Source organism: Gastrolobium bilobum, unplaced genomic scaffold (assembly GCF_033153095.1).
Source record: "Gastrolobium bilobum isolate Gb01-03AN ecotype WA unplaced genomic scaffold, APGP_CSIRO_Gbil_v1 utg3732, whole genome shotgun sequence".
NCBI lineage: Eukaryota > Viridiplantae > Streptophyta > Magnoliopsida > Fabales > Fabaceae > Gastrolobium > Gastrolobium bilobum.
The window spans coordinates 24,470-49,329 of NW_026900078.1; the positions used below are offsets into that span (position 1 = coordinate 24,470).

Sequence of the window (24,860 nt, forward strand, 5' to 3'; positions counted from 1 at the left end):
TTATGCATAACAAAAACTTCTGATAAAAATGTTCACGAGAAAATAAAACTTCGCTTAAAATATTATTTAGTAATAAAACAAAGCAATTCAAATTCAGAGATATATGGAATAGAAAATTGGGTATCCTTCGTCCTCACCATTTCCTTGTCAGAAAAAAAACATGGTCATAGTCACAAATCTGAAACCACCGTTACCATACATCTCCTCCTTTTCCTTTTTCTTCTTCTGAATCTTCTTCATTTCTCACTCATTACTCCCTCACTCACTTACATTCGGTTCTATTCTCCGAACCCGGTTTTTTTATTCGAACCGCAATGGCTGCAGCGTTGGAATGCTGGTCGAGCCGTGGCGGCAACAACGACGAGGACATGGTGGAGCAGGTTCTCATGCAGAGATCAGAAGGTCCAACGGTTCAAGCGAAGGACTCATCTTTGGTTCAGAAGAAGCTTCAGAAGCTCACACGCAACGTTTCCGAGGCCATAGCATCAATCAAGAACACCCTCAACCTTAACATGAACACCAACCTCGACTCTTCGAAACTCGATGCTTCTCGCAATGTCGTGTGGGGAACCGTTGTTCGTAACCTCACACAGCTTTACCCTGGTAGCCAGCTCCCCGAGAAGCTCATGTCCAACATTCGCAAGCACTATGATTCCTTGCCTCTCAGGTTGGAATCTGAATCCGAATCCGAATCCGATTTTGAATGTCATGATTCAATTACACACTGTGTTTTTTGGTGATGGGTTTTGCTTTCTGAAGTGTTAGAGCATCTAAAGTTTGTATCTTTCAAAGATTCAATTGCACTGGTTTGGTTATGTTTGAGCTCACTTCAGTTATGGGTTTTCTTCCTTCAATGTTAGAAGCTCTAAAGTTTGTATCTTTCAACTAGGGTTGTTTTCCATTCTGGATGTGAAGATTCAATTGCCTTGGTTTGGTTGTGTTTTGAATTCAATTCAGTATTGGGTTTTTCTTCATTTGTTCTTTGGTAAATGGGTTTTGCTTGATTTAATGTTAGAAGCTCTAACATTTGGATATTTCGACTTTTTTGTTTTGGGCAGTTATTCTCAGGCGGGGTTTGATGTGAAAGATGTGTTTCTTCACATGAAGCTGATGGAGCAAGCTATGGAAGATGAACAGGCTGCGATTTTGATTCAGGAGGAGTGTGATGGTGAGATTCAGCTTCAGGGGTCTTTGTTCAAGTTGACATTTGCTTGCAACTCTCCAATATCGTGGCCTGCTATGTCGGGTGCGTTGGATAGTTCCTCTATTTGCTGCAAGAAGATTCAGATCTTTGAGAAGAAAGGTTTAACCCTTGGTATTGTTCTTCTTCTTGTTCTGTCTGGGGCTGGCCAAGATAAGTTGGTCAGGACCCGGGTTGAAAATGCTCTAAAGTTTGCCATGAAGAAGCCTAAAACCAGTGCTGTGAAGCTTCCCTTTGGGCTTTGCGGTTGTCAAGAGGAGAACTCCAAAGGGAGAGAACCTGGAGAGATTGAAGAAGATGGCGGCAATGCGTACTTTGGAAATGGGTTTGAGAGTTTGAGCCAAAAGATTCAGCTTCAGGTGCCCTTGCCTAGTTCTTCTTTTCTTGTATCAGTAGATGAATGGCAGACTATTCAGTCAGGTGGAAATGAGTTGGAAAAATGGTTGTTGAACTCAGATAGTCTTGAGTTTACAGAACAGATTGGACCTAATTCGTATAAGGGCACCTACATGGGGAAAAGGGTTGGCATTGAGAAGCTTAGAGGGTGTGACAAAGGGAACTCTTATGAGTTTGAGCTCAGGAAAGATCTGCTAGAACTGATGACTTGTGGGCATAGAAATATTATGCAATTTTGTGGTGTTTGTGTAGATGAAAATCATGGGTTATGTGTAGTGATGAAATTCATGGAAGGTGGATCTGTTCATGATTTAATGTTAAAGAACAAGAAGCTTCAGAGTAAGGATATTGTAAGAATTGCAGTTGATGTGGCTGAGGGGATCAAGTTTATGAATGATCATGGTGTTGCATGCAGAGACCTTAATACACAGAGAATTCTGTTGGATAAGCATGGGAATGCTTGCTTGGGAGATATGGGTATAGTCACTGCCTGCAAGAGTGTCGGAGAGGCAATGGATTATGAAACTGATGGTTATCGGTGGCTAGCTCCAGAGGTTTGCCCCTAATCACACTTATTTTCAGTTATCAAAATAATTGCTGAAATTAAGAAAAAAAGTATCATGCCATTGGGTTACACAGTCATGTTTAATTCTGTATTGCATCGTACATACAGATTTCGTAATTCTCTCCTCCAGTATTCTTTTGAAAGAAAATTAAAATTAATGAAAACACTTTGAAACCTAGACTCCTAATCTAAACCCACATGGCTTTTAGGAAATATATAATGGATGGAAATTGGGAATGTGTTTTAGGCTTTTAAGCTGCTGCTCCAGAAAATCCTTTAACATGTAGTGATTTGTTTCTAGATAGTTCTCTTTTTCCTAGCAAAATGCATCTCCAGATTTGTATACAAGGATTCAATTCTAGCCAGCCTGGAAAAGAAAAATATTATATGCTTGTTATGCATTTGTAGCCATACTTGGTGTCACTCCTCCGGGAATTTTAAAACATTTATGTCTGAAGTTTCTTAAAACATTGAAGTATTATCTTATATGTGTTCAAGGAAGATATGTTCGTACTGATGCCAGGGGATCAAATTGTTATATGAATTTTCTTCCCTCTATCTATGTCTCTCATTGTTTGTTTTGTTTTGTTTTGTTTGGCCTTGTTTACACTTGTTCAACCTAAAATTTTATCAAAAGTATTTGAGCTCTTTTATCTCCGTTGTCTGCTCTTCAAGGGTTATCTAGCCAAACAACGTGCTCGGTCTTCAACTGCAGAGCAACTTAGATTAACATTTTGTTAGGTTTATTGCCTCAAAGGGTGTTGTTTAGATCCATTGATGTGAAACGCAATGCAGAACTAGCCTGCAATAAAAAAAGCTTTTATGTCACTTGTCCTGGCATCATTGTTTGAGCATGCCTAACATGTATTAATAATTTTTTTTTGCTTTCACTATATATAGTGTATGCCTTTGTTTAAAAACTACTCTATATCATTAGACAAATCAGTGTGGCTGTGCGTGCTGATTGTTTGTCCTATTGATTCCAAATGGAGCCCGCACGTCTTAAAGCTTTAACATGATGTCTATCCCAGTATTTTAGTTATTTGTCCTATTGATAAAGCTACTTGGAAAGCTTACATACCTCGTATGCGGGCAGAAAAGAACGAATGAAAACTATCCAGTAAAATCATTGAAACAACTGAAGAGACACAAAAGTAAAAAAATTAAAAAAGCTCGCAAAGACCAATGTAGCTTGCCTCATAATTTCAATTTCTGTAACATTCTAAAAGAAAATAGAGAAAAGCTTCAGTAAGAATATATTAGTCTTTACAATTTGAAAGTGAAATTTTGTGCACCTTGGCTTTGTCTGATTGATATTATATGAATTTTACTATATTTTTGGTGCCCATTTTTAATTCAAGACAACATGAATTACCAAGCCCCCAAGCTTACTTGCTTGTTATTTCTCTTTTCTGTTGAAAACAGGTTATTGCGGGTGACCCAGAGAGCGTGACAGAGACATGGATGAGTAATGTTTATAGTTTTGGCATGGTGATTTGGGAGATGGTAACAGGTGAAGCAGCCTATTCTGCATATTCACCTGTGCAGGCAGCAGTAGGCATAGCTGCTTGTGGCCTCAGACCTGAGATCCCCAAGGATTGCCCACAAACTCTAAAAACTATTATGACAAAGTGCTGGAACAACACCCCTTCAAAACGCCCCCAGTTCTCTGAAATTTTAGCTATATTGCTGCGACCAAACAACAATAGGTAAATTTTTATAGGTCTTTGTGGAATCTAATCTGTTGATAGTAATTTATACCAAACATCCACTGTCAAGGGAGTTTCATACGTAAACATGAATCCTCTATGCTTCTATAACAGTAATGAAGATGTAAAGTTTCCATTTTCTTTTTATTTTGGACAATTTTGTACCATCTCTTTATGGTGTTTTTGCCATCACAAACCTATTATTTTCTCTTTTATTATGGCAACCTGAATGATGGTAATATTCAAATACGTTTTGCATTTTTTGTGTTATGAGTAGCACCTACATTACCTGGATAATTTTGTGAGGAATAAAAAAAAACCAATTTTAGGGGCCTACTTCATTGGTAGGAGAATATCTTTGGTACTACAGATGTACCGAAAACTCGGTGCATCTTCCACTTATTTTGTGACACGTGTCTTACTTTATATCAAATCATTCTCTCTCCTAATTTTAAAATAAATTATTTATTATTGATTTGACAAAAGTAAGACACATGTCACAATATGAATGAAAGATGTACCGAATTTACGGTACATCTGTAGCACCAAAGAAATTTTCCATTTGTAGGTTCTTCTTTTGTTCGTTTCATGGCTATTCTAAGGGTCCCATTTGATTTTGTGTTTCTTTAGTTTTTGAAACTGTCAAATACCGTGTCCCCATTTTTCCTAAGATATCCAACTTTTTCATCTTTTATGGTCAGATCGAGGTAACCTATTTCCATTTTGTGCTGGGCACATAGAATTTCACACATATCTGCTTCCGTGATGACATTGAGCCTGTTGGGAAATTTTAGTAGAAGGGGGTATGCAAGCCCTGTACATGTTTTTACCTTTTATTTGAATTTTGCATATAATAACGTAGGCAACCTTGTCCGTGGAAAGCATGATCATATCAAGGACCTTAATACGCTGAACTTGTAAAAGCATAATTGTTAGAATATGAGTCGTCTTGAGACTTAAATTTTAATGGAAGTTATAGATAAATAATTATATATGAAAAATGGGATAGGATATTATACCATTTTTTTATGTCTACTTTACCTATTTCTTTTAACATGTTTGATACTTTGATTACAATTTTATTTTTAACTACTAGTGAAGTTGGTGGGAGAGAGAAAGAAATAAAAGGGTTGTTTGTTTGACCATGTAAATCTCCACCATTAGTGTTGGTTGAGATTATAATTTAATGGTGTTGAAAGAAATAGGTAAAGTAGGCATGAAAAAAAAAGGTAGACATATGCTTAGCTTATGTACTGATAATATTGTAATATGAAGAACTTATGATTTACATTGCACGTTCTTTGTCTTGAAACTGTTGCGCGAGTCAACTAGTATCATATGCTTCTTCATGTGATTTTCCCAACCTGAAACCTTTTAAGGTGAGGATGCGTGGCATGACCAGTCCAAATCTTACCTGGAGTCAGCACATGGTGCATGTGAATGTGACTACTCATGTCAGCAAATACCACTGTGTTCCTTGTTTGTTTCTTATTTTCTTTGTAACGCTCACAATTTTACCACCAACTTTACGGTGACCAACCAGTTGAACCAATTTTATATTAAGTCAAGAGATGGGAAATACACAGGTTGACAAAAGAACTATGCCCATTTAATTAAATGTCTCAAAAAACTCAAATATGACATTACTTGTTAAGAGTTGGTTGATTTTGGTAAGAGGAATACAAAAACAATATGGGCTAGTATATGATAAAAGCAACGGTAGAGCTACGAGTAAGAACGATAATGTAAATCACTAGGGTGATATTACCTCACTCAATAATATCAGTAGTGCAGATTATGTATACGAGGGTCTTTGCACAGATTAGTGTGCGCACTAGATATTTCCCAAATGATTAAATTTCACAGTAAAAGAAGCACCTACACATGTTATTACATTGAATAGCTTTGTGGGATGTATGGCAAATGGAAACCTTCCGTTTTCAAAGCTGTAAATGAAGAATATGTTGTAGAATATCTCCATTATTGAAAGATAGTGACGGATGAAGAGATCAAGCGGACAGATTCCGGTGAGTCTATTTCACAGATTAAATGACAATTAACTTTCTGCCAAGCAAGTTGCATCCTAGGTTCCAAGCTCTGACTGCTGAAAGCTCCACATGAAGATATTATAGCATGCTTGGGTTACAGTTAGCACCACTGTTATTAAACCCGGCCCGGGCATCGACCCGGTCGGGGTACTGGGTCATCAGGTCACTGGTCGGACCAGTGGGTTACTGGTCGGACCGGTTGATCCGGATATATATAGATATATAAAAATATATATAATTATGAACATATAAATTCAATTATATTCTTCATATTTAAAATGAATTAAACAAGATTCATAAAATAAGCTAAAAATATGAAGCATAAATAAATAAAAATACATGTTATTGCTATGTCAATTTAAATTGCAACTCAAAATCCTCCTAAACATATCTCTCAATGACATTGAACTCATATTTTTCAAATTCAACTACATTAAAAATGACATATGTCACAATCTCTTAATTTATTATTCCATAAATTGCTTCAGTATTGGAAGCTGAAATTTGAGGTCGTTGTAGAAGAGTATACTAGCAAATAAGATTACAAAAAAAAATTAAAATGAGTTCTACATTTTTTTTGACAAAAATAATTTTGGTTTTTTTTTTTTTTAAATGCATGACCCGGCCGGGGCACTGGGTCACCGGGTTTGGCCGATTTTGTCCGAGTTTTGACCGGGTTTGACCGGGTCGATGCATGACCGGTCCAATGCTTAACCCGAACCGGTCTGTGATCGGGTCACTGGGTTCCGGGTCGACCCGGCCGGGTTTTACAACACTAGTTAGCACACTCAAACTTCAGTTTGAGGCGTGCAAATTAAGTTTCATCCACAAAAAATATGTTTAGCAAAAAAAAAATTCTCCGAACTAGGGATGACGATTTTCAACACGACATGATCACAACACGAAAAATTCATATTGGGTCAACCCATTTTTAAATTTGTGTCACGATTTCGTGTTGGCAAAAGCTAACCCAAAAAAATTCGTGTCGTGTCGTGTGTTAACCTGCGAACCTGAAATTTATTTGCGTTAATCTTCTTACAAGTTATTTGCGTCATCATAAACAAATTATTTGTGTCTTATAATGTTTGTTGACTAGTATAATAAGTAACACAATTTGGCTTCACCAGTTATTCATTTTGTGTTGTGTCAACTCACATGTTAAAGGTTTTAACCCAATTTTAAATCCATTTCTTGTTTGTGTTTAGTGTATTCGTGTTTGTGTCGAATTCATATCATATGGTGTCAACTTGAATTGCCTCCCCTACTCAAACTATTGAGTAAAAGTGAACAATAAATAAAAATGAAAAAGTACTGTTTCATTGAATCATATCATGATTTACAAACTATAGAGTTCGTTCCAAGTGGATAATATTTGATATTGGGGTTTGAAAGCAAGGTGTGATATTATGTGCGTAGTTAATGTGTGCGCAGTTAATGCATGAGCAAATATGATAAGTTTGATTAGAGAAGATCAAATGTTAAGCCCAAATGACACAAATTCAAGACCCAATTTCAAATGGATTCCCAAGTTGTTTTAGGTCAAATTATACTTAGTTAGCTCCCTTAATGGGTCAATTATGAAGGATAGTTAAACTAATTAGACTTGGACATATAATTATTGAATTTTCAAAGGATCATAACTCTTGGGAGTTGTTATTAATTATTGCATTTCCTAAGCAACACAACTCTTGGGAGATGTTAAGAAGCTAGTTCCATGGCAACTCACTCTAAAAAGTTGGAGAATAATTAATAGTTGATTTCTCTTTGTATATTTGTGCTTTTAGTTTCATCTATAAATAGGGAATATTTGTAATCCACAAACAATGATTTGATGAATGAAAATTGAGTGTTGCAAGTTCTCTCAAATACTTGTTTTCTTTATCTAACCTTTGATTAGTGGTGAGGCAAATGCGTTCTTTATCAATTCGGAAGGTGGCCTAGCCTTTAATCTCAATTGTGGTGGATTTTTCTTAGGCTTTTAATAGTGTCATGGTCTTTATCTCAAATCATATCTTTTTTACTTCTTTAGAAACAAAAAGTGTCATTAATCTTGATCTTTCATAATTCAATTCTTACATTCTGATACCCATCACACATTAGCAGTGACAGTAAAAGCTTATGATTTCATAAACATATACCTCAGAGTAGCTTAATCCCATTATACATATGTTTTACTTATAGGTGGTAGTATTTGGATATGATTTAACTTCCTAGATCGATAAAACACCTGTATGATAATTTGCATTTTGATAGAGGAGTAATTTTTTTAGTACCCTTGGGACCTACTATAGAAGTAATAATCTACTAATGTCTTGTTATTTGTACATAATATTTCACAAACATGTTATCATTATCATTTGATTTTCTTTTGAGTGTCAATATTTCAAAGCAACTTTATGAGGTTTGTATGACTGGATTTTTTGTGTGTGTAAATATATGAGACTGATCGGTTTAAGAATTTTTTATTTGCTTTTATTTGTCAATTTTATGAATAATTACAAAAATATTGTCTTATAAAAAATAAAGTGAAAACAAAAAGAAGACCAAAGTGCAATGATTTGGCAAAATAAATTCCAATATGCCATACTTTGAAACTTATTTTTTTTTATATTGTGTTTAAGTCTCAATGACATAATCAGCGAGATTTCTTTTTTTTGTCATATGGAACAATGAGGCTGCTAGCTCTGCATTACCGGTCTCGCTAGTTCCACCTATATGATCTTGGGCCACGTGGTGCAATGCCATTGGTTAACTAGGAGTGTTCGCGGTCTGGATTGGATCAGTTTTGGAAGCAAAAATTATCCGATCCAATCACTTCGGTTTGTTCATGTAATCATCCATTCGGTTTGGATTTTTTTTCAAATCCGATCCGATCTAATCCAATTTTTTTGGTTTGGATTGGATCGTTTTTCGGTTTTTTGAAAATCCTAAAATTTGTTTCATGATTATTGTGCAAATAACATCTTTTGTATATATTGATTTGTAAATTTATTTATTTTTTGAAATACAAAAGCATCAATAGACGATAATGTAGGTTTTTTTTTTGGCAATGAGATCTGAAACATCAATAGAAGATAATATAGTTTTTTTTTGAAATATTATTGATGAGATGTGACTAAGTTTTTTTTCTTGGGTTTAGTTGATAGGTTAATAGGTATTGGGTTTAGAAATTTTTGGGTTATAATTAGGAAAAGGCCCAAGTAAGTAGAAGGGAATTAATATATTGGATCGGTTTGGATTTGATCGGTTTTCATCAACCCATCCGAAAATTGATAAAATCCAATTAAAATTTGCGGTTTTTTTTCGGTTTTTCGTTTTTCGATTTTCGGTTTTTCAGTTCGGTCACCGCGGTTTGAATCGGTTTGGATCGGTTGATGAACACTCCTAGGTTAAACTACTTCTTGGTTAATCTTTCATTATTATTCTTAGCAATCACATCCATATTGACCTTTTTGTATGCTAGAAATGTTCAAATTACAAATGCCACCCAAACATCCAAATAAAAGTGTTCATATACAAACTTTAGTGCCATATAGTATGTTCAAATACAACACAAATAGAAGATAAATGTGGAAATGCATATGAAATAGAAAAACATCTTAATATAAATATACTAAACACTAATGATCAGTGTTTTAAAACTCGGACCGATCATCGACTCATTCGAGATACCAGGTCATTAGTTCAAGTGGGTTCAACCAAATATACTATTCATATATTAAAAATATATAATTATATTACTTATATCAAAAATTCATAGAAGGAAACTATCAATAATGAGCTTTAAAAAACAAGGGGGGAAAGCAAGTAAAAAGCTGCAAATGAACACTTGCAACATATCCAAACACTACAGTAAATCAAACACAAAAATGAAAGATGGAAAACATAAAACCATGCGGTGACCGACGAAAGCTTGGATAGCAACATTTATGGTGAATGCTGCCACGCGACTAAAGATAGAGGGACGATGAGCCATAGCTTCTTCGTTTCAATCCACAACTTCTTGCAAAATTCTTGTTCATCATGAGTTTGTTCTTCTTCATGTCCATGAACAATTGTCGCCTCTTTTGGCAAAAGGGTTCGGTAAGATTGGCATCTTCATCGTTTCTCATGAAGCTACCATTTATGGCATTATGCATGCTGCCTCTAGAAGACTCGAATCGTTTGCAAGTCCTAAATGCCTGGTCGTGTGACGTTGTCAATGCTTTAACTCGCCGAGTCACCGAGACTCGACCGAGCCAACCGATCTAAATCGAGTTGATTGCATAGTCGATCCAAATGGCCATTCGAACCGGGGAACCCACCGGGTCACCAAGACCTGGGTCAACCTGGTCGATTCGAGTTGGGTCTTAAAACACTACTAATGATGTCCAAAGCATCCATATATGTTAGGCTCGTATGTGGAGCACAAACATCTGTATTAAGCACCCATATCTGGGTTCCTCCATGCTTACGACTATTGGTCCTTTGGCAATGATGCATTCTTATCTAGTAACCTTAAAATGTCCTCTTCAAACAATATAGGTCCATGTGCCAGCTTCAGAGGCTGGGACATCAAATGCGACAAGGGTGTGACAACCATAAGTTTCACCAATACAGTTTGTGGCATATCATACGATCTCGACCTATAAGCATCCAAACCTGGCTCCTGTGTTTGATGTGAATTAGATGCTCCAACATATTAGCATAATAAGTCCTCTTTCCAGAATTATGACTATTATGACTAGTGTTAGCATTTTTATTATTATTACCAACTTGAGGTTTGCCTAGGTCAAGGCAATTCTTTTTGCCATGTCCCTCCTTATGGCATATTTAGCACGCAAGTTTACCTTTATCAGGAATTTCATTTTTGTTCTCACTATTATTAAAAATTTATTATTATTTTGACTCTTCCACTTATTCTTGTTCTACCCTTTTTTATTGAATTTTCCTTTAGCATGTAGCCTTCCAGTCGAGGCTTTCTTTGTGGCATTCATCTTAAGCTCCTTATATCTAAGGGCTGCCAAGACATCCTCTAGAGTCAAAGACTCTCTGCCACACTTAATGGTAGATTTCTCATCCTTGAAGGATTTAGGTAGTTCATTAAGAATAATAATGGCTTGATTCTCATCCGAAATCTTTCAATCAATATTAGCCAAATTAATAGTGATTCTCTTAAACTCATCTAGATTTTCATTTAGAGGTTTACTAGGGTCCATCTTGAACCCAAACAGTTTCTCTTTCAAGTAAATATTGTTAGAAAGTGACTTAGTCATAAAAAGAAACTCTAATTTCAGCCATATTCCAGCAGCAGTAGTTTCATCATTAATTTGTCTTCATACATTATCAGACAAATGTAAAATTAAAAGGCTAAAGACAGTTTCAAGAAGGTCATTTTTCTCATTAGGAGATAAAGAACCTGGAAGCGCTTTATCTCTTTCAAGAGCTTTCGAGCACTTCTGATGCACAAGAACAACTCTCATGTTTTTCCTCCACATGTTAAAATCACCCTTCCCATCAAACTTCTCCACTTCAACTTTTGCAGTAGTCATTTTCTTGCAAGAAAAATAAAAAACCAGAAGTGACCAAAGAAAAACACCGAGAAAAAATAACAAGAAAATTAAAAGGCTCTTGATACCACTTATAAACTTATTTTCCTTCTTCGGGGTTAAAAACCAGAACATATAACAAAAGAAAAATAGCAGGACACCAAGAAATTACTTAGTTCAGAAACTCAGGGTTAGTGGATTTCCTACATCTAAGGCCAAAAGGGTTAAAATCCCCTGGCTATTTGCATTAATATAAAATGAAATGAATGTACAAGGTTCAGGAACACTAGAACATGTGCCTATTATGAAAAAAAACCAAAAAAACCCCAAATATACATGCAAACAGAAAACCTTAGAACCGAAGATTACAACTACAATCCAGAAAATAGAGGTAAATAGAAACAAAACACAACAACCATGTATCAGGAATAAGGACTTCTGTTGCGACTTCGGCAAGTGCACCGGTCGTAGAGTAATAAAGTGTACCGGAGTACAAGATCGTTCCCACGAGGATCGGATTTTCAAACACTAGTTCGCTAATCGCGATTTAGTTGGACAATCAAGAATAGGATTTGAGAGTATTGAATTGTAATTAAAAACAATCAATAACATGCAATTTTAGAATTAAAAAGACAATTAAAAAGATGATTAATGGATGAAGAAATTAAAACAAGCGTAGTTAAGGTTTCGATTTCCCCCAATCTCCTCTATATGCTATGAATTAAACACTCAAGAATCTTTTCTTAAAATAATGCCAATCAATTCATTCTAAGTTAATTACGGCTCAATTGGGCGCTTGGACGCCCTGAATTGCTAATTAAGCTGTTTTTCCTGCCTGCACGCACTTGAGCGTCCATTCTGTGCGCTCGAGCGTGATATTCTGGCATTTGACTTGTAATATTTTGGCTTCCTTTGGTCCATCTTGAGCCGCAACTCTTTGTAATGAGTTCTTCATCACTTTTTAGCACCAATAAGTGTGGTTTTACCTTCAAAATGCAAAGAACTTCAAAACGTTAGCTCAAATTCATACCTTATGACTTATATGTTGTAAAACCTTGAATTCCATGCAATCTACTATATAATTCTTGTGTAATTTAGCCTAAAAACATGGTTAAACCAAAGGTTTATCAACTTCGCAGTTGAAAGCCTTCTGATACAGGAGACCCAAGCTTCGAACGATTTGCTCATTTTCAACCTTGGAAACCACCAAGAAACACCTCCAACCCAGGTATACTTTAACCTGCAAAATAATACCCGTAAAGAACATATGCAAGATCTTGGAAAGAATAAGATTAACACTGGTTAGCACAACAAGAATGAGTTTCTTCAGAAACCCTAATAAAACTCCATTTGGGATTTTTGAGAGCAAGATAAAGTAAAACTATCAAAAATGAATATTCTGTTAGCTGAAAATAAAATATTAAGTTTAGAAATAATAGTCATGTGACTTACATAACTAAACAAGTATAAGCTAACAAAGGAAAATATCACTTAAGCTAAACACAACATTTTGCTATACCTGTAGCTAATAGGAAAAATACAAAAAGTAAATACACTGATGCACACACAAAATGCATGATGTTAGTGTGCTTTGTGTAATAAATACACAATAACTACATTACTAATCATTAGACTATTAATAACCAATCAATGTGACTATGTTACTAACAACCTACTTCGACTATTAATGTCACTACATCATTGATAACTTACTTCACCTGTTCATATCACTGCACTACTACTTAAGGGTGTGCATGGAGCGGTTCATAACCGGTTTTAATAAAAACCGAACCAAATCGGTTTTAAACGGTTTGATTTTCAAACTAAACCAGTTTTCTTCTCTTAAAACTGGTTTTTAATTTTCTAAACCGGTTTGAAACTGGTTCCAAAACAAGTTTATGGTTTATAACCGGTTTTGATTTAAAACCAGTTTTAAACTGATTTTAATTCAAAACAAGTTTTAAATCAAAACCGGTAATGAACGATAAACCGGTTATCAAGTTCAAAATCAGTTTTTTTAACAAATTCAAAATCAGTTTTTGATGGATTGTGCTATTTATATAAGTAGCCATTTGTTTCTCCCGGTTATAGGTAGTTGACCAACTATTTCTTGCAAGAATCTTCATTGATTTGGAACTCTCCGAACGAAATGATTCTTATAGAAATTGTTTCACGTTGTTTTGAGAGTGATTGGTAGAAGAACAGTTGAATTATTTTAAAACTATAAAAAAAAATTGTTCTTTGTTCTCTCAAGATTTATTTTACTAAGAGTTTCATTTGAACTGATGGAGGAAGGTATGGGTAGGGGTGTTCAAAATGTACAAAAGAACTTAATCAATCTATAACCAAACTGCTCCACATTTTAAAATCCCGTTATTTTTAAAAATCAGTTTCATATAATTGTATTTTATTTTTATAAACTGGTTATTTACCAAACCATAAAAATAATTGGTTATCCATAACCAAACTGCTCTATAATTAAAGAACAAATAAGTAAATCCATTGTGAGTTGTCCTTTTAACGGTACTCTCAGAGACGTTAAACCAATTGATTAATTTCGTTGCTCTTTTCGTTATAATTTTTTAACTTCATCTTTGTCATTTCAAAGACTTCGCCTTGTCAAGTTATGAGTTTGCCTGGAGGCCTATATGTGTTTTTTTTTTTTTTTTTTTTTTGGGAAAAAAGTTGTTATGTTACATAAGAAGTGTTTTCTTAGGGTGCGATCTTTCGATTTATGTGTAATTTTTTTTTTTAAATAAATGTTTTCTACTTGAGTTGCTTAATTTTTTTTGCTAGTTTATTCTTTGGAAGTTTGAGTCAATTGACTAATATAATAGGCATGATTAAAGATAATACTTATTTGTTCTTTAATTGTAGAGCAGTTTGGTTATGGATAATCATGGATAACCAATTATTTTTATGCTTTGGTAAATAACCAGTTTATAAAATAAAATGCAGTTCCATATGAAACCGGTTTTTAAAAATAATCGGTTTTTAAAATGTGGAACAATTTGGTTATTGATCGATTTAGTTCTTTTGGAAATTTTGAACACCCCTACTACTACTAAACTACTTAACTTATCCATATCATAACATTAAAAAAATTAAATAAGAAAGAGTTGGGAACTTACTTGAATTGGCGCTTAGAGGGAATCCTATAGAAAGAAAAAAAGGTTGAAACTTAGGGGTGGGAAAAAATGAGAAGGGAATGGTGTTTATATAGGTTGAGGCATCAGACCAATGTTATTGCGCCACATGGACCAGTGGGAACAAATCCAACTGGGTGACTATGCATAACCATTCATGCATGTGGGACCAGCGAGATTGGTCATGTAGAGACTGCTAACATAACTGCCTCACTGATCAATGTTGCTAAAATGTGGTTCTATTGGGATTTTTTGACTGTGCTAATGTGTTTTTCGAAATATTTCACCAATTTAGTTCTTTGACCAGACGTATTACCAGACTAATGTAGAAAGACGCGTGTCAGGTGGCTACGTGTATAGTCACGCACCAGACACATGCGCATATTACGTGGCAGACGGACTGAAATGCGCACCTGATACTGACGTGATCAGACGCGCACCTAGTACTGGCGTATTTAGACGCACACTTGTATTAACGTGTTTAGAGGTATATGTGCATGTCTCACTTTTGTTATCACATGAAACACGCATGTGTCAGGTGCGCGACTAAATACGTAACCTCATAGTACGCGTCTTTCTGCATTAGTCCGATAATATGTTTGGTCAAAGAACTAAACCGGTGGAATATTTTAAAAAACACATTTGTCAAGTCGAAAAGCCTCTTATTGGTGACATCAACAGAACTTAAACAAGTCAGGAAAAATAAAAGTTTCGAAGTGTGGCACTTCTGCATTCTTTTTGCTAAATCGTAGCACTTTGCTGTTTATTCGAAACAAAAATATATAAAAATAAAAAATATAATACTTTTATAATTGTCAATATAGGTTAAAAAAGTGAGCGAAACCTTGGAATCGTAGCAGTACACAGAGAACATTTGTCCTAACTTTCTTTGTTTTTAACCTTTTGGGGTCAGAGTAAATTAGGGCTAACAATTTAGATTGGCACTAGAAGACATTACACAGTACGAATTTGACATGAATACGAGTACACTGAATACGAACATGACACAAATTTAAAATTGAGTTAAATTCTTCGAAATGAACACGACACACTTATTTTGTTAATTGATATGACACAATATAAATAATTTATAACTTCAAAATGTGTTACTTATTATAAGGTTGACACGACACGACAATACACAAATAAACTATTATGATAGGACACATAAAGAATAACCTATAAGAAGATTAAAAGAGATCAATTTCGAATTTGCGGATTAACATGCAATTCGATATTAATTTTTTTGTGTCAATTTTTGCTAACATGAATACGATACGAATTTAAAAACGAAATAACTAGAACACAAAATTTTTAATATCATGTTCATATGAGGGGGTCATGTTGAAAATTGTCACCCGTGAAATAAACAAAACACTAAGCGAGTAAACCCATACGCCTTAAGCAAAGAAATCCATAAATGATGGAAGATCGCTTTATAATTAAGTTTAAAATCTAAATGTGATAAATGTAAAATAATTTCAGGTAGTAAGTTAATAATTAGCTATTTAATAATTTTCTAATAAAAAGTTTTATGCTAACAAGGAAACTTAAAAACATTCAACAATTCTTCTCTTACGTTAGTTCTATCGTGTTCTAGAATATTCTCCCGTTTGTTAGATTACGAAACGACGACGTGGCATAGCCTTCTCAGTTCTCTGTGACTTATCTATCACGCTTCTCGCACTGTTTCCTCTTTCGTCTCTTCTCTCTCTGAGAAGACACAGAGATGAAATGAAAGAGAATGGTAGCACTTGTCCTCTCCTCAACCCAAATTCCCACACCCTAGAATAGTCGAATCCACGTTCTTATGCAAATCCATAAATACCCCTCACTCTCTCTCTCTCTTTCTTAGATCTTCGCAAATGAAATAAAACCCAAAAGTCGAAGAAAGAGAAACACACACACACAGAGCACAAACCCAAACGAAACCATTTCTCTCTCAATTTTCTCTCCGATTCTCAGCTTCCAATCAGATTCCATTCCCTCTTTTCTTCCTTCCTTCACGCCGAAGTTCCAATCGGTACGTTGCTTCTCTCCTCGTTAATCTTCCTTCCTTTTCTTATTGCTCTTTGCTTCACTTGTTTTGTACTGGAATAATAATAATAATAATAATTATAATCATGCTGCGGGAGCTAGGGTTAGGGTTTATCGTAGTCCTGGCTCCCTTGATCGTTTCTCGGTTTGTGTATCGGGGTTTTGAACTCGATCTCCTTCAAGCTCATGGTGTTGATTCTTGGTTCCTGATTGCTTTTCTTCTTCTTGTTCTTCTTGTGTTGTTGTTTATGATGATGGCGGGGTTTCGTCGCGTGTTCAGCAGCTTACTGTACTATATGCTTCCTAGAAAGAGACCTTGCGAAGGAGTCGTTGTAGAAGAAGACACTGACAACAGAAATTTTGCCAAGAATAATCGGATCGCCGCCTCCTGTACAGCCGGTTCTACGTTGAACAAGAACAGCAACCGGAGCTTCAGTAGCAGTAACGACAACAACAACAGCAGCAGCAGCGGGAATCCACTTGAAGGAGCGTCAATCATGGCTTTGGGTGAATCCAACCCACCGGACATCGATGAGGATTTGCACAGCCGTCAGCTTGCCGTGTATGGTCGAGAGACCATGCGGAGGCTCTTCGGGTCTAGCATTCTTGTTTCGGGGATGCAGGGTCTTGGTGTCGAGATTGGTATAGTCTTCCAACACGCACTATTGTTGATTGCTTTTAGCTGAATTAATGTTTGTTGAATGGATATTAGATTAGATTTGGGATTACTCTATTCCATTTTTGCTTTTTGTGCACCCTATGTTTTATGGTGATTCTTATCTGTTTGAACTAAGATATATTTAAATATGCAGAGTTTAGGAGACTCTAAGAATTATGTATCCTACATCCACTTGAATGCCAAATTTGATTTGGTGACCCACTTGATAAAACTCTGTCATTTGTTTTCTCCCCCTTTTTCCTGGAGCTTTCAGCTCTATGTTTCTCGCTGAAGAAAATCGTTCAGTCCTTAGATAATGGGATTGATGCTAGTGCATTCCGTGATTTGGTCCTTATTTCCCACTCCGATCTGGAAAACGGATGCAGAGTGTGGGAACTGTCCTTGTCCATAGTCTTTAATTTGTTTGTTGCTCATAATGATTGATTTCAATGGAAATGATTGCCAGATGCCCGAATTCATTCTTATAAACTTTATGTTGTTAACTTAAGGTTATTAATTTATCATGATCTGTATCTCCGTTTGCATTACTTTTCTAATTCGTTGTTTTTTTATCTTCTTTAGGCAGCCTTGCTACCTGAAATCCTCAGTAATCATTTATAGCATATTATTATCAAGAGATTTTTTATTACATAATTCTATATGAACTATTCTATTGGTTTTGTGGCTTATTTTTTTATTTAATGGTTGAGATATCTAGGTTCAAACTTCAATTAATGCTAGCTCTGTAATAATTAATCATGCTTTTATATTCTGATAAAGTTTACTACTTGCAGCAAAGAATCTTATTCTTGCTGGTGTCAAATCTGTGACCTTGCATGATGAGGGGACTGTAGAGCTATGGGATCTGTCCAGTAATTTTGTGTTTTCAGAGAATGATGTTGGCAAAAACAGGGCAGTGGCTTCTGTTAGTAAGTTGCAGGAGCTCAACAATGCGGTTGTTGTACAAAGCTTGACAACTGCGTTGACAAAAGAGCAGATTTCTAATTTCCAAGTACCTACCTCTCTTACTTTCTGCTCTTCCTTTTTTAAATGAACTTCATGTTATTTTCTGTTAAATGTATTTATATTTATTTATGTATGCTCTGTTATGCTTTGGTAATAACAAATAAGTCACTACTCACTAATCACTTTTCAGTCATAACAGAATATTATTTGTTTATTAACACTCTCTCTCTCTCTATATATATATATTCGTATCCATAGGTTTTGAAATGGCAATGTAGTTGCTACAAATGGGGTCACTTGTAATAGTGATTATTGCTATTTAACAATTTTTTTTTAAAAATATTTTTCTAACAAATGAAATGACATAAATAAACACACTTGCCTGTATATTTTATTTCTTACTCCTTTCCATGAGATTTGTTCTTTTTGTGATTTGTATAATCCTGAAGTAATATAACAGAGATTGATCTCGTTTGTTGTATAATGCTGTAATTTAACGGGAATTTTCTCTTTTTATTTCCAATCATAAATGCATTTGTATCTGGTTTATTTACAATTGGTTATTTACTATTTTGTAGGCTGTTGTTTTCACTGATATCAGTCTTAAGAAAGCCATTGAGTTCAATGATTACTGCCACAGTCATCAGCCTCCTATTGCTTTTATTAAGGCTGAAGTTAGAGGCCTTTTTGGTTCTGTGTTCTGTGATTTCGGGCCTGAGTTCACTGTTTCTGATGTTGATGGAAATGAACCACATACCGGCATAATTGCATCCATCAGCAATGACAATCCGGCTCTAGTATCCTGTGTTGATGATGAGAGGCTTGAGTTTGAGGATGGAGATTTTGTTGTATTCTCTGAAGTTCATGGCATGAAAGAATTGAATGATGGGAAGCCAAGGAAGATTAAAAATGCTAGAGCGTATTCTTTTACTCTTGAAGAAGACACCACAAATTATGGTATCTATGAGAAAGGTGGTATTGTCACACAGGTCAAACAACCAAAGGTATTGAATTTTAAGCCACTCAGGGAAGCACTCAGTGAACCAGGTGATTTTCTTCTGAGTGATTTTTCTAAGTTTGATCGTCCACCTCTCCTTCACTTAGCATTCCAGGCTCTGGATAAGTTCATTTCTGAGTTAGGTCGCTTCCCTGTTGCTGGTCTGGAGGATGATGCACAGAAGCTTATATCTATTGCTAGCAACCTTAATGACAGCTTAGGTGATGAGAAATTAGAAGATATAAATCCAAAACTTTTACGACACTTTTCTTTTGGTGCTAGGGCAGTACTGAACCCTATGGCTGCCATGTTTGGTGGAATTGTTGGACAAGAGGTTGTCAAAGCATGCTCTGGGAAGTTTCATCCACTTTTTCAGGTAATTACATTTTTTAGGTTTTTTCTTTTAATCATTTTCTCTGATATTTTGAAACATTTTGTATTGTAGAATTGAAACCAAGCCTAGATGAAATACCTTTTCATAAGGTTACTCCCCCTTTTTAGTAGTTAGCTGATTGATGGTGTGGGTTCAGTTTGGTGCTTCAGTTGATATCTTTTATTTTGTTGCTTCTTTTATAGTATTCTTTACCTATTGAACAATGCAAGCAGTGTCTAAAAAAGATGACAACCCTTTACATCTGTTGAAGGAGACTTATGTTGATTCTTCTTATAAATTAAATTTGATCTTGACTAAGAATTTATTGTTTGGGTTCGTTTTTTTTTTTTTTAGTGTGTCATTCATCTACCATTCAAGTATTGAATTATCCCCTCCCTCTCTCTGTACATTCTCTAAACAATTAGATAATGTCTGAAACCTAGAGGCTGAGCAAGTGGACAAAACAGGGATTCAATCCTTGTTCAGAGCCGCAGCTGTTACTGGTGTGATTTTGACCACGAGGCCGCAATCTCAGCAGTTAAGAGAATAAAGAAATGAGAGAGAAAGGAAGAGAGTCAGAGAGGAAAAGACTTTTGAATACTTGTATTATTCAAGCTAGATTACTCTAAACAAGGAGTAATCTATTTATAGGATACAATAAAGCTTCCTTTAGAAGGATGAGCCACACCTGTCGCAGCCAATATAACAGAAAGCTAACAGTCATTAATAGACCTCCTAACTGCCTATTCTATAGGCTTGGTTGCAGAGACTGCAACCAAGACTACCAGCCCAGTACAGAAGCTACATGCAGTTCTGTAAAATATAATATAATACATAAAAAATACATTTAATTCTCCAATATGCAGCGATCTGAGCGATGTGATAGAGAACTTAAAGCAGACATAGGTGGCTCTACCCTGCACCACTACAGCAGTGTGATTTGCTAGAGAAATCATTAATGGCAAATAGTTCCATTGTCGTGCTGTGTCTATTTTCTGTTCGCACCTCAGCCTCCATTTTCCGGTCAAATCCTGGTAGCTCACATATATTCCGGCCAAGCTCAGCCCCTCTATTTCAAGCTATGATGATTGTGTCTTTGAGATGACTCTTGAGCATCTATTATGTATATTAGATATTCTTTGCGTTGTATTCCCTATCTTTGGTATAGTGACCTCTCCATGATTCACTAAGCCCTTTTTGGAGTCAGACACTTTGCTTTACTATTTTTGGTTGACTGCTATGGCAGCTGCGTCATTGAATCGTAGTAGTTAATTGCGCCGCAATAGCGCCGCGAGCCACGCCGTATGGGCGTTGTGGTGCCTCGCCGCAAGAAACTGCGCCGCGCCACACCGGAACGCAATAGCAGCCATTGCCATCGCGTTTGCAGCCATATTGCTGTCATAAGGCAAAATGACAACTTTGTCCTAAATTTAAATGTGTCACAAAAAAAAATTAAGGGTTTTTTAGTCTATTCGCGTCTCTCTATGTCACTTTTACCATCTCTGCCTTTAAGAAATGGTTCTTTTTGTCATTATTTCTGTCAAATATCTATTCCGCTATTTCCGCAACCGCAACTCGCTATAACGCTATAGCGTTTTTCGGGGTTGGCCGCGACATGCCGCAGTCCGCATTTGATAACTATGTGATTGAAGTGATGTGGATATATTAAAAAGAATCAAATTATTCATATAATGACAAATCATAACCAAGTAAGACTTAAATGCAAACTAAGTCTTGATAATTCTTTAAAAACAAAGTAATCCAAATTGACAATGCTAGAAACATAATAATGTTAAGTACACATCCAACCGAATGCAAGTCAAGAGGTCAAGTGAGATACATAGTGGCAAAGATTATAGAATAATGGAGATTAAGTGAGCTATATGCTGGTTGATTTAAACTGATGATGATTTAACGTTGCTTTGAAATGGGGATGATGTGACATCATGCTCAATAGTCACAATATACTGGTATTATGGTTTGGTTATTTCACAGGAATTGTGAGGTAGTCTATTGGTAAATATATGTTTAACTGCTCTGCGAACTGATGTTTATCATGTTTTTTTATTTGCCTCTTTAATTAGCATTATCTTCAAGCTTACAATATGTATCTTTGTTTTTTTATTGTGGTTTTATTTTTTGCTACCCTGCAGTTTTTCTACTTTGACTCTGTGGAATCACTTCCTCCAGAACCACTGGACCCTGAGGATTTTAGACCAGTAAATAGTCGTTATGATGCACAGGTTTCAGTGTTTGGACGGAAGTTACAGAAGAAGTTAGAGGATTCTCAAGTGTTTGTTGTTGGATCTGGGGCTTTGGGATGTGAATTTCTAAAAAATCTTGCTCTCATGGGAGTTTCTTGTGGGAGTCAGGGGAAGTTGACAATTACTGATGATGATATTATAGAGAAGAGTAACCTAAGCAGGCAGTTCCTCTTCCGTGATTGGAATATTGGACAGGCTAAGTCCACAGTTGCTGCTTCAGCTGCTGCATCTATAAATCCTGGCTTTAATATTGAAGCTCTGCAAAATCGTGTTGGCACTGAAACTGAAAATGTTTTTGATGATACCTTTTGGGAAAACTTAAGTGTTGTGATAAATGCGTTAGACAATGTGAATGCGAGACTATATGTTGATCAGAGATGTTTGTATTTTCAAAAGCCTCTTCTTGAGTCTGGAACTCTTGGAGCCAAGTGCAATACCCAGATGGTCATTCCCCACCTGACAGAAAACTATGGTGCATCAAGAGATCCACCTGAGAAACAGGCACCAATGTGTACAGTACACTCATTTCCGCACAACATTGACCACTGCCTGACATGGGCACGATCAGAGTTTGAGGGTTTGCTTGAGAAAACTCCGGCTGAAGTAAATGCATATTTGTCTAACCCAAGTGAATATACTAATGCAATGAGGAATGCTGGTGATGCTCAAGCAAGGGATAACTTGGAGCGCGTCCTTGAGTGCTTGGATGGGGAAAAGTGTGAAACTTTTGAAGATTGTATTACTTGGGCTCGGCTAAAGTATGTGCCTTTGATAATATATTGTTTCTATTTTCTTTTAGTAATGTTCTGGGAGCATATTAGTTTTTCTATGTCCATTAATAAGCATTCTTTACAGGTTTGAAGATTATTTTGCTAACCGGGTGAAGCAGTTGATCTATACTTTTCCTGAAGATGCTGCAACCAGTACTGGAACCCCTTTCTGGTCTGCACCGAAAAGATTCCCTCATCCACTGCAGTTCTCAGCGTCTGATCTTGGACATCTACATTTTGTGACGGCAGCTTCTATTTTACGAGCAGAAACATTTGGTATCCCCATCCCTGACTGGGGGAAGAACCCTAGGAAGATGGCTGAAGCAGTTGATAGGGTGATAGTACCCGACTTTCAGCCTAAGAAAGATGTAAAAATAGTGACAGATGAGAAAGCCACCAGTCTCTCAACAGCTTCTATAGATGATGCTGCTGTTATTAATGATCTTATAATCAATTTGGAGAGGTGCCGGACCAATCTGCCACCGATGTTCAGGATGAAACCAATTCAGTTTGAGAAGGTCTGTCTTTATTTCATTTTGCTTTTTTACTATGATGCTCCTTCCAGCCTCACCCTCCTGATTAAATCATTTCTATAATCTTGTCAATTATGTTTTATATTTTGTTGTTACATTTGAGAATTTTGGATTGGTGGAGGTTGAGTTTGTATTTACTTGGAATGGGATTGTGGATTAAGAGTATATGAACTCTTCATTGTGCATTGTATGTATATTTATCGTGATTGATTTTCATCAACTAAGAAATTGCCAATCTGCTATAAAACTGCAGGATGATGATACAAACTACCATATGGATGTGATTGCTGGTCTTGCCAATATGAGGGCACGGAATTACAGCATTCCTGAGGTTGACAAGCTTAAAGCCAAGTTTATTGCGGGAAGGATCATTCCTGCAATTGCAACCACAACTGCCATGGCCACTGGTCTTGTCTGCCTGGAGCTCTACAAAGTTTTGGATGGGGCCCACAAACTTGAAGACTATAGAAACACATTTGCTAACTTAGCACTGCCTCTGTTTTCAATGGCGGAGCCAGTTCCGCCGAAGGTTATCAAGCATCAAGATTTGAGTTGGACAGTTTGGGACAGATGGATTGTTGGAGACAATCCTACCCTCAGGGAACTTCTTGAGTGGCTGAAGGCAAAAGGCTTGAATGCTTATAGTATTTCATGTGGAAGTTGCTTGCTCTATAATAGCATGTTCCCTAGGCATAAAGATCGAATGGACAAAAAAGTAGTAGATCTGGCAAGGGAAGTAGCCAAGATGGACATTCCTACGTACCGTCGTCACTTGGACGTTGTTGTGGCATGTGAGGATGATGATGATAATGATATTGACATTCCTCAAGTATCCATTTATTTCCGTTAGGTTTGTTGCTTTCATCTTCTCAAGTGTTTGAAACTTGGGTAAAAAGACAGCATGTTTGACCCTAATCCTCCGAGTTCATAATGGGTATACAAAGGCAACATTATTGACTATGTCGCATTTTATATGTGAATTGAAAAGCAGCTTTAATTCCTTGTATGTTGTTATCTTTACTTGCCTTAGGGTCTTCTGCATCTCTTCCCTCCCTTTCCTGCTAGGTAAATAGTTGAGAGGTAAATTACATTTCTTTTATTTACTAAAAGAAAGTACATTTTTTTTTTGCTGAGATATGTTCAAGTTACATTATCTTCTCTATTTTGAAAAATTACATTTCCTTCTAGAAATTAAGGAAAATTAATAATTTTATACTTTAGTTTATTTTAACGTAAACGAGATTTTACGAGTAATTTTTTTTTTTTTTAATTTTTTGTGACTTTCAGTGTAACTAATGGTAGGAAGTGAAGATTTTGACTTAGAAGTCAGTTTATAACAAGTGTTTTTAATTAAATTTTATTTTTTAAAATTTCAACTTTTCAAAGTTGGTAATTGTTTAAAATTAATGGTTTTTGATACTGAAAATAACTCATTTATCTCTGTTGGGAGCATTAAAAAAAAAACTAAAAGTAGTGTAATTTTAAAAAATAAAAACTTGATTTAAAGAGTAATTTATTTAACCACCGAAAAAAGGAAGTGTAATTTATCTATAATATAGTTATGATAGGAAGAGTGCAGGCTATTAATTATAGAATGAGATCGGGGAGAGAGGTTTAGATAAAAAAAGTGGAGTCACATGTGTTGAGTAGAATATGCATGTAGAATATG

The 24,860-nt window shown here is 35.8% G+C and overlaps 2 protein-coding genes across 4 annotated transcripts; both read left to right on the plus strand.

Annotated features, from left to right (window-relative positions):
• Positions 1-314: 314 nt before the first annotated feature.
• Positions 315-3,922, plus strand: LOC133295224 (uncharacterized). The gene is made up of 3 exons (XM_061494025.1): positions 315-667; positions 1,059-2,151; positions 3,588-3,922. Exons 1-3 carry the CDS (start codon positions 315-317, stop codon positions 3,873-3,875), a joined length of 1,734 nt encoding a protein of 577 aa, XP_061350009.1. The 3' UTR covers positions 3,876-3,922.
• Positions 3,923-16,256: 12,334 nt separating this feature from the next.
• LOC133295215 (ubiquitin-activating enzyme E1 1) lies at positions 16,257-24,220 on the plus strand. Of its 3 annotated transcripts, none has more exons than XM_061494012.1 (7): positions 16,257-16,616; positions 16,911-17,272; positions 18,083-18,300; positions 18,833-19,627; positions 21,778-22,646; positions 22,744-23,176; positions 23,445-24,220. In XM_061494012.1, the coding sequence occupies exons 2-7, from the start codon at positions 16,927-16,929 to the stop codon at positions 24,039-24,041; spliced, it is 3,258 nt and encodes a 1,085-aa protein (XP_061349996.1). In that variant the 5' UTR covers positions 16,257-16,616; positions 16,911-16,926; the 3' UTR covers positions 24,042-24,220. The 3 variants fall into 3 exon arrangements, with proteins under 3 accessions (XP_061349996.1, XP_061349995.1, XP_061349997.1); XM_061494011.1 differs by having other exon boundaries at positions 16,914-17,272; XM_061494013.1 differs by lacking the exon at positions 16,257-16,616 and having other exon boundaries at positions 16,909-17,272.
• Positions 24,221-24,860: the final 640 nt, after the last annotated feature.